The sequence below is a fragment of the Pituophis catenifer genome, unplaced genomic scaffold (assembly GCF_029215685.1).
Source record: "Pituophis catenifer annectens isolate HBS135680 unplaced genomic scaffold, rPitCat1.0.hap2 SCAF_1, whole genome shotgun sequence".
NCBI lineage: Eukaryota > Metazoa > Chordata > Lepidosauria > Squamata > Colubridae > Pituophis > Pituophis catenifer.
The window spans coordinates 354,292,335-354,303,843 of record NW_027256881.1 but is presented as its reverse complement, the minus strand read 5'-3'; the positions used below and the strand labels follow the sequence as shown (position 1 = coordinate 354,303,843).

The 11,509-nt window shown below is 42.0% G+C and overlaps 1 protein-coding gene across 1 annotated transcript; it reads right to left on the bottom strand.

Moving 5' to 3' along the window:
• Nucleotides 1-316: 316 nt before the first annotated feature.
• LOC139313816 (vomeronasal type-2 receptor 26-like) lies at nt 317-8,976 on the bottom strand. Its single transcript, XM_070939288.1, has 6 exons — nt 8,641-8,976; nt 8,327-8,406; nt 7,508-7,799; nt 5,351-5,569; nt 4,681-4,810; nt 317-1,221 (listed from the first exon to the last, which is right to left on the bottom strand). Exons 1-6 carry the CDS (start codon nt 8,974-8,976, stop codon nt 317-319), a joined length of 1,962 nt encoding a protein of 653 aa, XP_070795389.1.
• Between the last annotated feature and the right edge of the window lie 2,533 nt (nt 8,977-11,509).

Sequence of the window (11,509 nt, the reverse complement as noted above, 5' to 3'; positions counted from 1 at the left end):
ACATGACTTGTTAAAAAACTCCTGCTGGCTCCTTTCAAACATTGCAGGACCTTCTAAATTGCTGGGGCCCAGGAACAAAGACATGAAACAAATTGTGAGGAATATATATTATAATATACTCAAATGCAAATAGAAGGAATTTCAAACAGGAATTAAAAATGGTACATTTTTGGACAGAGATGATTATACAATATTTATATGATTTCTAATCTTTTACTGAACAAGCCCCTCTCTTATTTCATTATTGTTAAGAAATCACATCAAATTTTTTAAAAAACCCAAAAGTCAAAATAAAAGTTACTACTTTTCACATAAATCAGAGATTCTTGTGCCTCATTATATTTTCCCTACAATTCAGATGGGGCCTCAGTAGGACAATGAAGCATTTGGGGAAAAAGATACAAGCCAAGAGAGCAGTTCCAGAAGCCAAGATGGAGAAGATCTCCACGGCCACCATGGACTTCCCTTTGGTGCTCAGGTAGGTGGGGAGGAAGGAGATCCAAACACTGCAAAAGACCAGCATGCTGAAAGTAATGAACTTGGCTTCGTTAAAGCTGTCGGGCAATTTCCTGGCCAGAAAGGCCACCGTGAAACTGACACTGGCCAGGAAACCCAAGTAGGCGAGGACAGCATAAAACATTAAAGCTGAGCCTTCATTGCATTCCAAGATGGCCTCTCCTACCAAAGAGTGGAAGTCCATGTTGGGAAATGGGGGAGACTTTGCCAGCCAGGTGGCACAAAGAACTGCTTGGACCAGGGGACAGGCTAAAACAATGGAGTTGGTCAGTGGTTTTCCTAAGAGTTTCCTTGCCCTGTTCCCTGGTTTGGTAACCATGAAGGCCAGAACCACCATGACAGTTTTTGCCAAGACAGAGGACACTGCAAGGGTAAAGAGAATGGCAAAGGCAGTTTGTCGGAAGAAACAGGTGAGCTTCCCTGGTTGACCGATGAAGAGGAAGGAACAGAGGAAGCAGAGCAGGAGGGAGACCAGGAGGATGTAGGTGAGATTTCGGTTGTTGGCTTTGACAATCGGTGTGTCACGATGTTTAAGGAAAATCACCAGGACAGCGGATGTGATCACAGAGAGGAAAAGAGTGAGGGAAACTAAAATGTATCCTAGGGGGTCTTGATAGGAAAGGAAGTGGATCTTCTTGGCAATGCAGTGGTCCTTGTCCTTGTTGGGATATTGGTCTTCTGGGCAGGGGTCACAGCGAGCTGCATCTGAAATCAAGAATCTTTGTGTAAGGGTTTCATTGTATGTGCTATGAGCATTATCCCTCCCTTAAGGGTAACATGTCTTCTTTCTGCTGTGGCCAAACTATAGTTAGTAACTGAATGACCTTCGACATTTCAGAGTGAGAGAAATTGTGAACTGTGTTTTTTTCCAATTTATACAGAAACCCACAGAATTCGCGTAGATCTGTTTGCCAGGAACCTTGCTACTTTCGTTATGTGTCCATTGCCCATTGTTCTGGGCTGAGAGGATTCACAAAATGAGAGAGAAAAGGACATGCAACTGTGTATTGCTGAAAAGTGAATTAGAGGGTAATTTATTACAGGAGGGAGAAAGGAAAGAAAGGTCCAAAGACAAAATAGCACTGAGAGCTCTCTAGGTCAACTTCTCTGCTTTGTACTTCAAATCCACTCACTGATTAACAGATTAAGAGTTGGAAGGGACCTTGTAGGTCATCTAGTCCAACCCGCTGCCCAAGCAGGAGACCATACACCATTTCTGACAGATGGCAGTCAAATCTCTTCTTCTTCTTTTTATATTTATATTAAAAAAAAAACAAATATAAAACATTCCATCTTTCCTTATGCCGTGTGTTGTCTGGATAAATACAGTACATCTCTGTGCTACATCATTCATCATTTATCACATCTTCCATGTTCACATTAACATTAATTTTATAATATGTTAAGTACATTACACATTTAAATATTGTAAAATTCCCCATTTTCTTCTTAGCACCTTTCAATAATAATACCCTGTTAACATCAAATAGCATTATTCTCTTCATACATATACTAACAATTTTCATCTTATTTATAACTCTTTCCTAATATATTTAACTAAATAATAAAACGAAGATGGGGGACTTAAAACAAAAGAAGAAATGAACGAGCAAGGGATCAATATAATGTGGTATTCATATGTGCAGATACAGTCTAGATATGAGAAAGATGTTAAATTACAGGGCCTTTATAAAGAATTAACGGAGGTAGATAAAATCCTAACAGGAAGAGAGGAGAGGACAATAAAGAAATTGTATAATTATTTATTGGGCATGAAATTGGAGGAGGAATAAGTAAAAGAGACTTTGGTTATACGATAGAATTGGATAAATGGCAGAAATTGTGTGATAGGAACTACAAATTAACGATGTCAACTGCATATAAAGAGAATTTGTATAAGATGTTTTACAGATGGCATTTACCACCAGCGAGGTTGGCAAAGATGTTTAAAGATAAATCAGCTAAATGTTGGAAATGTCACTAACTACCTGGATCTTACTATCGTATGTGGTGGACAAAAAGAGCCTGGTGGCGCAGTGGACTAAGTGCTGTTAAAGTAGCACTTAGTTGCCAGCTGCCTGCAATTACTGCAAGTTCGAATCTCACCAGGCTCAAGGTTGACTCAGCCTTCCATCCTTCCGAGGTAGGTAAAATGAGGACCTGGATTGTGGGGGCAATAAGCTGACTTTGTATAAAAAAGAACACCGCTTAGGAGGGGCCGAAAGCCCTACTAAGCAGGCATATACAAAAGTATGAAGGCGATTGCTTAATGCATTGTAAGCTGCCCTGAATCTCCGGAGAAGGGCGGCATATAAATCTAACTAACAAATAAATAAATAAATAAATAAATAAATAAATAAATAAATAAATAAATAAATGTGAAGAAGCGAAGTACTGGAAAAAAATTAAGACATGGTTGGAAGAGATGATACAACAACGTATTGAGTTGAAACCAGAAATATTTCTGTTAGGACTTTTACCGGAAACCTATAATAAAGAGAATGCATATTTAATTATTCATGTATCAACTACAGCTAGAATTGTATTTGCCCAACATTGGAAAAGTGGAAAGATTCCTATTGAAGAGAAGGTGATAAGGAAAATATTAGAATGTGCAGAAATGAATAGATTTATTCATTTATTCATTTATTCATTAGCAATTAAAGAGAAAGAGCAAACGGAATATTATATGATATGGGAAGTATTTTATCAATTGGAGAATAAAAATGTAGTTTGGAAATGAAGGAGACCAAAAATAAGCAGTCCAATCTCTTCTTGAAAGCCTCCAGTGATGAAGCTCCCACAACTTCTGAAGGCAACTTCTGTTCCATTGGTTGATTGTTCTCATTGACAGAAAATTCCTTCTTATTTCCAGGTTGAATCTCTCCTTGATCAGTTTCCATCCATTATTCCTTATCTGGCCTTCGGCTGCCTTGGAAAATAGCTTGACCCCTCCTCTCTGTGGTAGCCCCTCAAATATTGGAAGATGCTATCATGTCTCTCCTGGTTCTTCTCTTCACTAGACTAGCCAGGCCCAGTTCCTGCAACTGTTCTTCATATGTTTTAGTCTCCAGTCCCCTCATCATTTTGTTGCTCTTCTCTGCACTCTTTCTAGAGTCTCAACCTCTTTTTTTAAAAAAAAACATTTTCCTCCAGGGAAAGGTTAGCAGAGATGGGTAGATGGAGCTCCTATTTCCCCAATAACAGGGCCTGGTGGCTCAGCAGACTAAAAGCATTGTGATTAACACCAGCTGTCTGCAATTACTGCAGGTTCGAATCTTACCAGGCTCAAGGTTGACTCAGCCTTCCATCCTTTCTAAGGTAGGTTAAATGAGGACCCAGTTTGTGGGGGCAATAAGCTGACTTTGTATAAATATACAAAAGTATGAAGGCTATTGCTTAACTCATTGTAAGCCCCCTGAGTCTCCAGAGAAGGGCGGCATATAAATCAAATAAAAAAAAAAATAGGTCTATCAATTTCCTAGGTCAGCAGCCCCCAACTTTTGGGGCACCAGGGACCAGTTCTGTGGAGAGGGGTTTTCTCATGGACTGAAGGGGGCTTGTGTGGTTTCCAGGGCTGCCTGCATCCCATGGATGGGGCTTTGCTTGTTTGTGTGGCCCAGTTTCTGGCATGCTGTGGACTGATGCTGCTCTGGGGACCAGAGGTTGGGCCCCCTGACCTAGGTGAGTGATAGTGCTGAAAGATATTGGACAATCCCTGGTCTGAAATGGTGTAGGGTCTCCAGCCTGAGCAGGAAGTTGGACTAGAAGACCTCCAGGGTCCCTTCCAAGTTGGTCATTCTGAAAGAAGCAGCACACCCTGAATAATAAATAGGAAAGCTTGAACCTCCCACTCCCCTCCTTTATGAAAAGATTAGTATCTGGTTGTCTCAATGGAATGTGAAAGTAGGGGAGGAAAGGCTAGTAGTGTACCCATAAGTTATGTATTGAAACTATCCAGCATTAACTTGATGAGGCACAGGAAAGTTGGCTTGTGGGGGAGGTTGACTTTAGATCCATGAACTGAGATGTTTTGTGAGAACTATGAATACTTTGAAGCGTGACAATCCTACCAAAAGTGAATTAATATGAAAACATAGTAATATTAAGGTCTACTGAATAGCTTCTTGATCCTGGAATATCTACATCTGAAGTTTGCTCTACCTGTCTGATCAGAAATGGTCCCTTCTGGACAAGGGTCACATTGGTAGCAGCAGACCTGCTCGCCCTCTGGAACTCTTCTCCTCTCTCCTGCCTGGCACCTCTTCATGCCACACCTGGCAAAGGGCACCTTCTAGGAGAGAAAAGGGAAATGCTTGAGATGGCATAAGCAACTAACATGCTTCATTGATTCATTTGTACATTTCTACATCCATCATCAGAAGGTCTTCAAAAGAAATGGTTCACCATATCTACAAGAAACTGGGAACATCTCCTGAGGGCTTCTGGCCAGTAGCATTCCTGACCCATCAATGGATGCTGGAGATTGGAGCTCAGTCTTGAGAGAAAGGGGGGGGAAAGAGCATTGAGCTTTGTTTAAAAAAAGATTCATGAGGATCCAACTGAACAGGAATGGTCCATGGAAACCATTGTTGTCTCCTCCAATTGCATCCTGGGTTTCAAGCAGAAGTTCTTCCCAACCCTGAATCTTTGTAGACCTGCCACATATCTCACCTCAATTGCATTACTCACAAAGCAGGTTTTTCACCAAATGTCTGCATGCTTCAATAGTTCATGAATTCAATAGTTCTGTTTCCAGTTAGAAGGATATTCTCCATCCCCAGGAGAGAAATTAATTATTTCCCTAAATTTCCAGCGTTTCCTTTGAGCTCACCTTTGTGGCCCAGATGATTGCATCAGAGTGAATGGTGAAATCTTGGCCCGGGGAAGCCCCAGGATCTATTTGCCCAACTTTCACAGGGACAAAAGATTGATTGGGGAGGAAAACCCAGTTGAGAATATCATATTGAGAAGATCCGAGACCATTTTCTGAGAGGGACACTTCCTCTCCAGCACTGTTGTTGAAGTGGATGTTCCTCAAATGGGGAAGGATCTGAAAGAAAAGAGACCTTCAGAAATTGGAGTAACCACCTGGACGCCACAAATGAGGCATCATGGCTTCTATCATTCTGTGATGGTCAGCATCTTAGGTGAATGTCTGAAAGGCTAGACAAGTTCCCTTGGTGGAGATCCAAGCAATCAGGAGTAACATCAAATATTTGACTCATTCTCCAGCATTTTACAATTGGGCATTTGTATCATGGCTTCTCCCCTGCCAAGATTTTAATTCTGTACTCCAAATTTCCTTGTATGGTTCTGCTCCTGTGATACTTGGCTATATACATTTTTTAAATAATTATTTTGACCCAAGGTCTCGTGAATGACAAATGCATCGACATCACTCCATTATCTACAGTGCTTAAGAACTGTGACAAAAATGATGTAAAATGAGGCAAAACTTACTTAACAACTGCCATGGAAATTTTGGACTCATTGTGATCATAAATTGAAGTTCACCTGTATTTATTTGATATTACTGTTTTTAAATAATTCCTTCCCGATTCTGTTCTGAGATGCACTAGTATGGTAGCGTACAGATATTTAACCAGTAATTCAAGAAATACATACAGGAGACTTGCTAAGGATCTGTGGACTGAATATAAAGTCAAATAGATTACCTTCCATGGCTGGACATTTGAGATCTTCTTTCCAAGCCTCATCATGGCTGGTTGGGCTCCTGATCCATGAATCGCATGGAATGCATGTGCCACAGCATAAATGGCATTGTAGATGTTATAACTTTCACCTGTCATGCTCGTTTCAAAAATGTGAGCTGGCACATTCTGCAAATTCTCCTTTCCTGTACATTGTTTTTGCTTCTTTCTTCGTTTGTGGATCTTGCAGTCAAAGATCTTTTCCCACCATACAGGGAGAAAGATGTTCCCTTCTGGGCTCAAAGGATCTAAAGACATGAGAAAGTGGCTGAATTGTAAGACATCCCCTGTATGGTCTCTTAAATGCAAAGCCCCATGGAAGGGCTTTATAACTTGCAATGCATCTTTAGCTGCCCCGACATTATGTTTCCATTGGGAAGTTAAAATCCAAACTTTCTGAAGCAATGACTTTGTGAACTTTATATAATGCAGAGCTGACTGTATATGTGCATTAGTATGAGGGTCTCCAAAGATAATAATCACATCAGCTTTACAACAGTTGTTTAAAAAAGGAAGAAATTTATTTATTGTAATAAGATAATTATCTGATTCCAACATTTTGGTGAAGGCCAGGCAGATCTCCTTCTCCTTCAGCATTGGCATCAGAGCTGAGATGAAACGTTCTCCACTGTCATCTTCATTGGCTATCAGCCCAACCCAGTTCCAGTGGAAATACAGGAGCAGCTGGACTAACCCCACATACTGAGGAGATTCTTTGGAATTAATCCGGAAGAAGGAAGGATAAACTCTTCTGTCTCCCTGAGAGAACTCAAAGCCAACACCGAGCTGGAGAAAGTGAGATTCTTGTGTCAAAGGCAAAGTAAAGTTTTATGGTGACTTTAGAGGTCACCATTGTCTTGTTATTGCCCTACCAGTCAGGGTGATGCAGCTAGAGTTGCAAGTTAATGCTTCTTCCCATCTTATGAAGAGCCACCATTTACATATTTGATCTCGTTAGGACAGATCAGAAGACAAGGGAAGAAAATATCAACCTAATACAGCGAATAATCTGCACTGAAAAGGTGGCTACATTCACGAAGAATAAGTCAGGAAGGAACTTTTCTTGGCAAGTGAAACATTTCAGAAATATATCATTATCTATTATATCACTTTGGGATTATATAAAATATATCTTGACCCATAAAATATAAGAAAAAAACTTTAGCATGGATTCTCTAAATCTCATGCCCCCCTCTCAACATCTTCGGTTTCATCTTGAGCTTTTGGGTGTCCTTCTGTTTGTCTACTCCATATTGTCTCCAGTGGAGCTCTCTTACCTGTGGGACCTTGAAGATGCTGAAGATGGAGGCCATCAGCCTTGAGGATTTGGAGTTGAGACCTCCAATGACAGAGAGCAGAGGGTCCTGCCTGTCACATTTGTAGCCTGGAACCATTTCACCTCGTGTGGAGACCAAGGAGAGGCTAATTAAGGAAATATTCTTCTCAGTCTGGCGATTGTCATACATGTGGAAGCCAAGGGTGATGTTGGACAGGAGAACCGGATCCTTGTTGACCTCTCTGACTGCAAACACCAAGACCAGGAACTGCTGGTAATTCTTGGGTATGAGTCTACAGAAAGAAAAAAATTGGGGACCCTTATAGGAAAGGATGCATGTATGGGTAGAGCTTCTTTGGCCTTTTGTGGTGATTTTTGCAGCAACAAGTTCCAGGTATAAGTGGATTTTTTTAAACGAAGAAAGAAGGACAATCAGTTCTGTTTTGTTGAGAGAACTCAAAGCCAATACTGAGCTGGAGAAAGTGAGATTCTTCTTTCAAAGACAAAGATAAGCTTTATCATGACTTTAGTGGTCAACATGGTGTGGTTGATTGTCCCACCATTCAGTCTGACTCACTTTGAGTGGCAGGCTGAAGCTTCTTCCCTTCTTAGGAAGAGCCACCAGTTGCATATTTTGCTTCCTTATGACACGTCAGAAGGCAAGGAAACAAACAAACCATCCACCTGATACAGAGAATAAACTCCACTGAAAGAGCAGCTACACTTTTATGAAGTATTAACTAGGAAGCAATTCCTATATAAAATATATCTTGACCCATAAATCAAATCAACTTTAGCATGGATTCTCTAAGTCTCACACTCTTGATGTTCCTCCCTCAACATCTTTGGTTTCATCTTCAGCTTCCGGGTGCACTTTTGCTGTTTCTTACTCCGTATTGTCTATATTGGCAAGTTCAGCATTTAGGAAATATCTCATTATCTACTTCTATTGTGTTATGCAATATTTTATCTTGACAAATCAAACATAAAAATGAATTTAGCTATTGTGTGGATTCCCTAAGTCACATATTCTTGATATCCCCCCCCCCCAAGCACTTCTGCTTTCATCTTTGGTTTCTGTGTGTGCTTCTCTTGTTTGTCTAAACCACACTGTATCTAAAGGAGGCCCCTTACCTGTGGGACCTTGAAGAGGCTGAAGATGGAGGCCATCTGCCTTGAGGACTTGGGGTTGTCACCCCCAATGATAGAAAGCAGAGAGCCCTGCCTGTCACATTTATAACCTGGAACCATTTGGCCTGGTCTGAAGAGCAGGGAGAGGCAGATTATTGAAATACGTCTCTCAATCTGGTGACTGTTACACATGTGGAAGCTAAGGGTCCTATTGTGAAGGATAACCAGGTCCTTGTTGACCTCTCTGACTGCAAATATAAAGGCCATGGACTTCTGGTAGCCCTTTGGAATGACTCTATCGTGAGAAAAACCATTGAGGAAATTTTCAGGCAAGGTCATGCTGTTGGATTTGCCTTGCCTTTTTTTTTAAAGTGTTGTTTGGAATCACAAGTCCCAAGTTTCATTGGCTTGAGTCCTCAGATGTTTCTTGATGAAACTTGGAAGACTTTGTGAGAAAAGAGAAAGGGATCTCTCTTCATATCATGGACCATTTTGTACCTTCTAAGGTTCCCCCCCTTCTTTCCTGTGCTCCAGTGGCTGTAACCCTTCCCAATTGCTCCACTAGGACCCTAATTAATTAGATTCTCTCTTGGAGCAGCTTCTTCAGTGGGAATCCCAGCCTCTATTGATTAAAGATTGTCAGCCTAAAACTGAAGGGGTTTTATGCAACCCCTGGACACTGGAAAAAGAATTGAAATTCTCTTTGCACTTCCAACCATGACCTTCTGTCGAAATTAATATGATAACTCAAATTCTTCACTAGGCCAGCACAGTTTCTAAAGTGTTGTCTCTTCTCACTTTTTCACCTGATGAAAAATTCTGGAAAGCTAGAAGATCCAAACTATTGAACGGAAGAATTGAAGCGACCTTGGAGGTCTTCTAGTACAACCCCCTGCCCAAGCAGGAGACCCTATCCCATTTCAGACAAATGACTTTCTAATCTCTAAAAACATCCAGTGTTGTAGCATCCACAACATCTGGAGGCAAGTAATTCCACTGATTAATCGTTCTAACTATCAGGAAATTTCTTAGTTCTAGGTTGCTTCTTCCCTTGATTATTTTCCATCCATTGCTTCTTGTTTTGCCTTCAGATGTTTTGGAGAATAGGCTGACCCCCCTCTTCTTTGGGGCAGCCCCTGAGATATTGGAAGACTGCTATCCTGTCTCCCCTGGTCCTTCTCTTCACTAGACTAGCCAGGCCCAATTCCTGCAACCGTTCTTCGTATGTTTTAGCCTCCAGTCCATTAATCCTCTTGGTTGCTCTTCTTTGCATTCTTTCTAGAGTCTCAACATTTTCTATATCATGGTGACCAAAACTTTAAAAAAAAGAGTTTTAAATCTTAAAATATTTAGAACTTGGCAGTTTACTGAGAAAAAAGACAGAGCTTTGAACTTCACTGCAAAGATGCTATTGCAGGTATTTTTGAAGGAGTCCCTGAATTTAAAACAAAGCAAACAATTATCTAGATCATATCCCTCCAGGTGAGACTTACGAAGTGAACATACGAAGCAAGAATGGGTCTTTTTGAAAGTCTGGGACACTGGAAAAAGGAGTGGTTCCTAGTTGCAAATTCCCACCAATGATGAGATCACCCGGTCTATAGTAGCTTTCCTGCGACTGGAAATAATTCCTCAATAAACATACAGTTTGCATCCTCTTAGCAGCCAGTGGAGGCAGGAGCCAGAAGAGCAGCAGCAGGAGGAGGAGAGGCAGCCCAGTCATTCTTGTCACCTCCCCTCCTAGATTATCAAGGTTTCTGCAGAAACTGAATTGCAGGGAGCACTTGAAATATCACCAGAGATTTAGCAGAATATGGATGTCTCCAGGGTAAACGTATATCAAGAATGCTGCCTCTTCCCTGTGTTTGGTAAGCTAAACTAGGTATGGAGGCATGTTCCGTCCCCATTGGGAGAACATATTTTTTTTAATGAGGAAATTTTTTGTGGGTAGGGATCCATAAGGGATACGTACCTTAAAAATTACTGTTCTTTTGATAATTGCAAGGAAAAGCAACTGTCATACCCACTTAGCAATAGCTTCTCTTTGTACGCCAGAAGGGGAAAAACATGCTTGTGTGTTCTTTGACAAAGTGACTAAGTGAATCAGTGAAATTCTGTAGTCATGGTGTACTTGGACATCAATAAGGCATTTGACAAAGTAGGCTACCACCCAGTGGTGGGATTCAACACCACTGTTGAACGATCGGTTCTCTGCCCTAATGACCGGCTGGGGGAGCATGGCCATGGGGGGGGGGCATGACCAGGGGGCGTGACAGGCAGCACTCGGCTTTCTGCACCCCCCTGGAAGCAAAAACAGTCCACGGGGGAGGGGTCGCACACCTCCCTGCACCTCATTTTGGGCTTAGTAGGCCTCCCTGCAGCCTCCTGGGAGCAGAAACGGGCTGTGGAGGGCCTGTTTTCAACCTCCCCGGGCTCCAGTGGCTCTCTGGAGGCTGGAAATAGGCCCATTTTCCATGTCTCTAGGCTCTGGAGGCTCTCTGGAGGCAGGAAATAGGCCCATTTTCCATGTCTCTAGGCTCTGGAGGCTCTCTGGAGGCAGGAAATAGGCCCATTTTCCATGTCTCTAGGCTCTGGAGGCTCTCTGGAGGCAGGAAATAGGCCCATTTCTGCCCTCCATGAGCATCTGGGAGGCCCATTTTCCACCTTCTTGGTGGAAAATGGGCCTTCCACATGCCCCCTGCACTTACCTGGGATCCAAAACAGGCCATGTGGGGACTCCTGGGATGAGAAGGGTGGGGTGGGGCAGGGCGGGGCTAGCCGGTCATCAGAACTACTGGTTCGTCAAACCAGACATAAAATTAACATCCAGTTTACCTGAACCTGTCCGAACCAGCTGAATCCCACCTCTGCT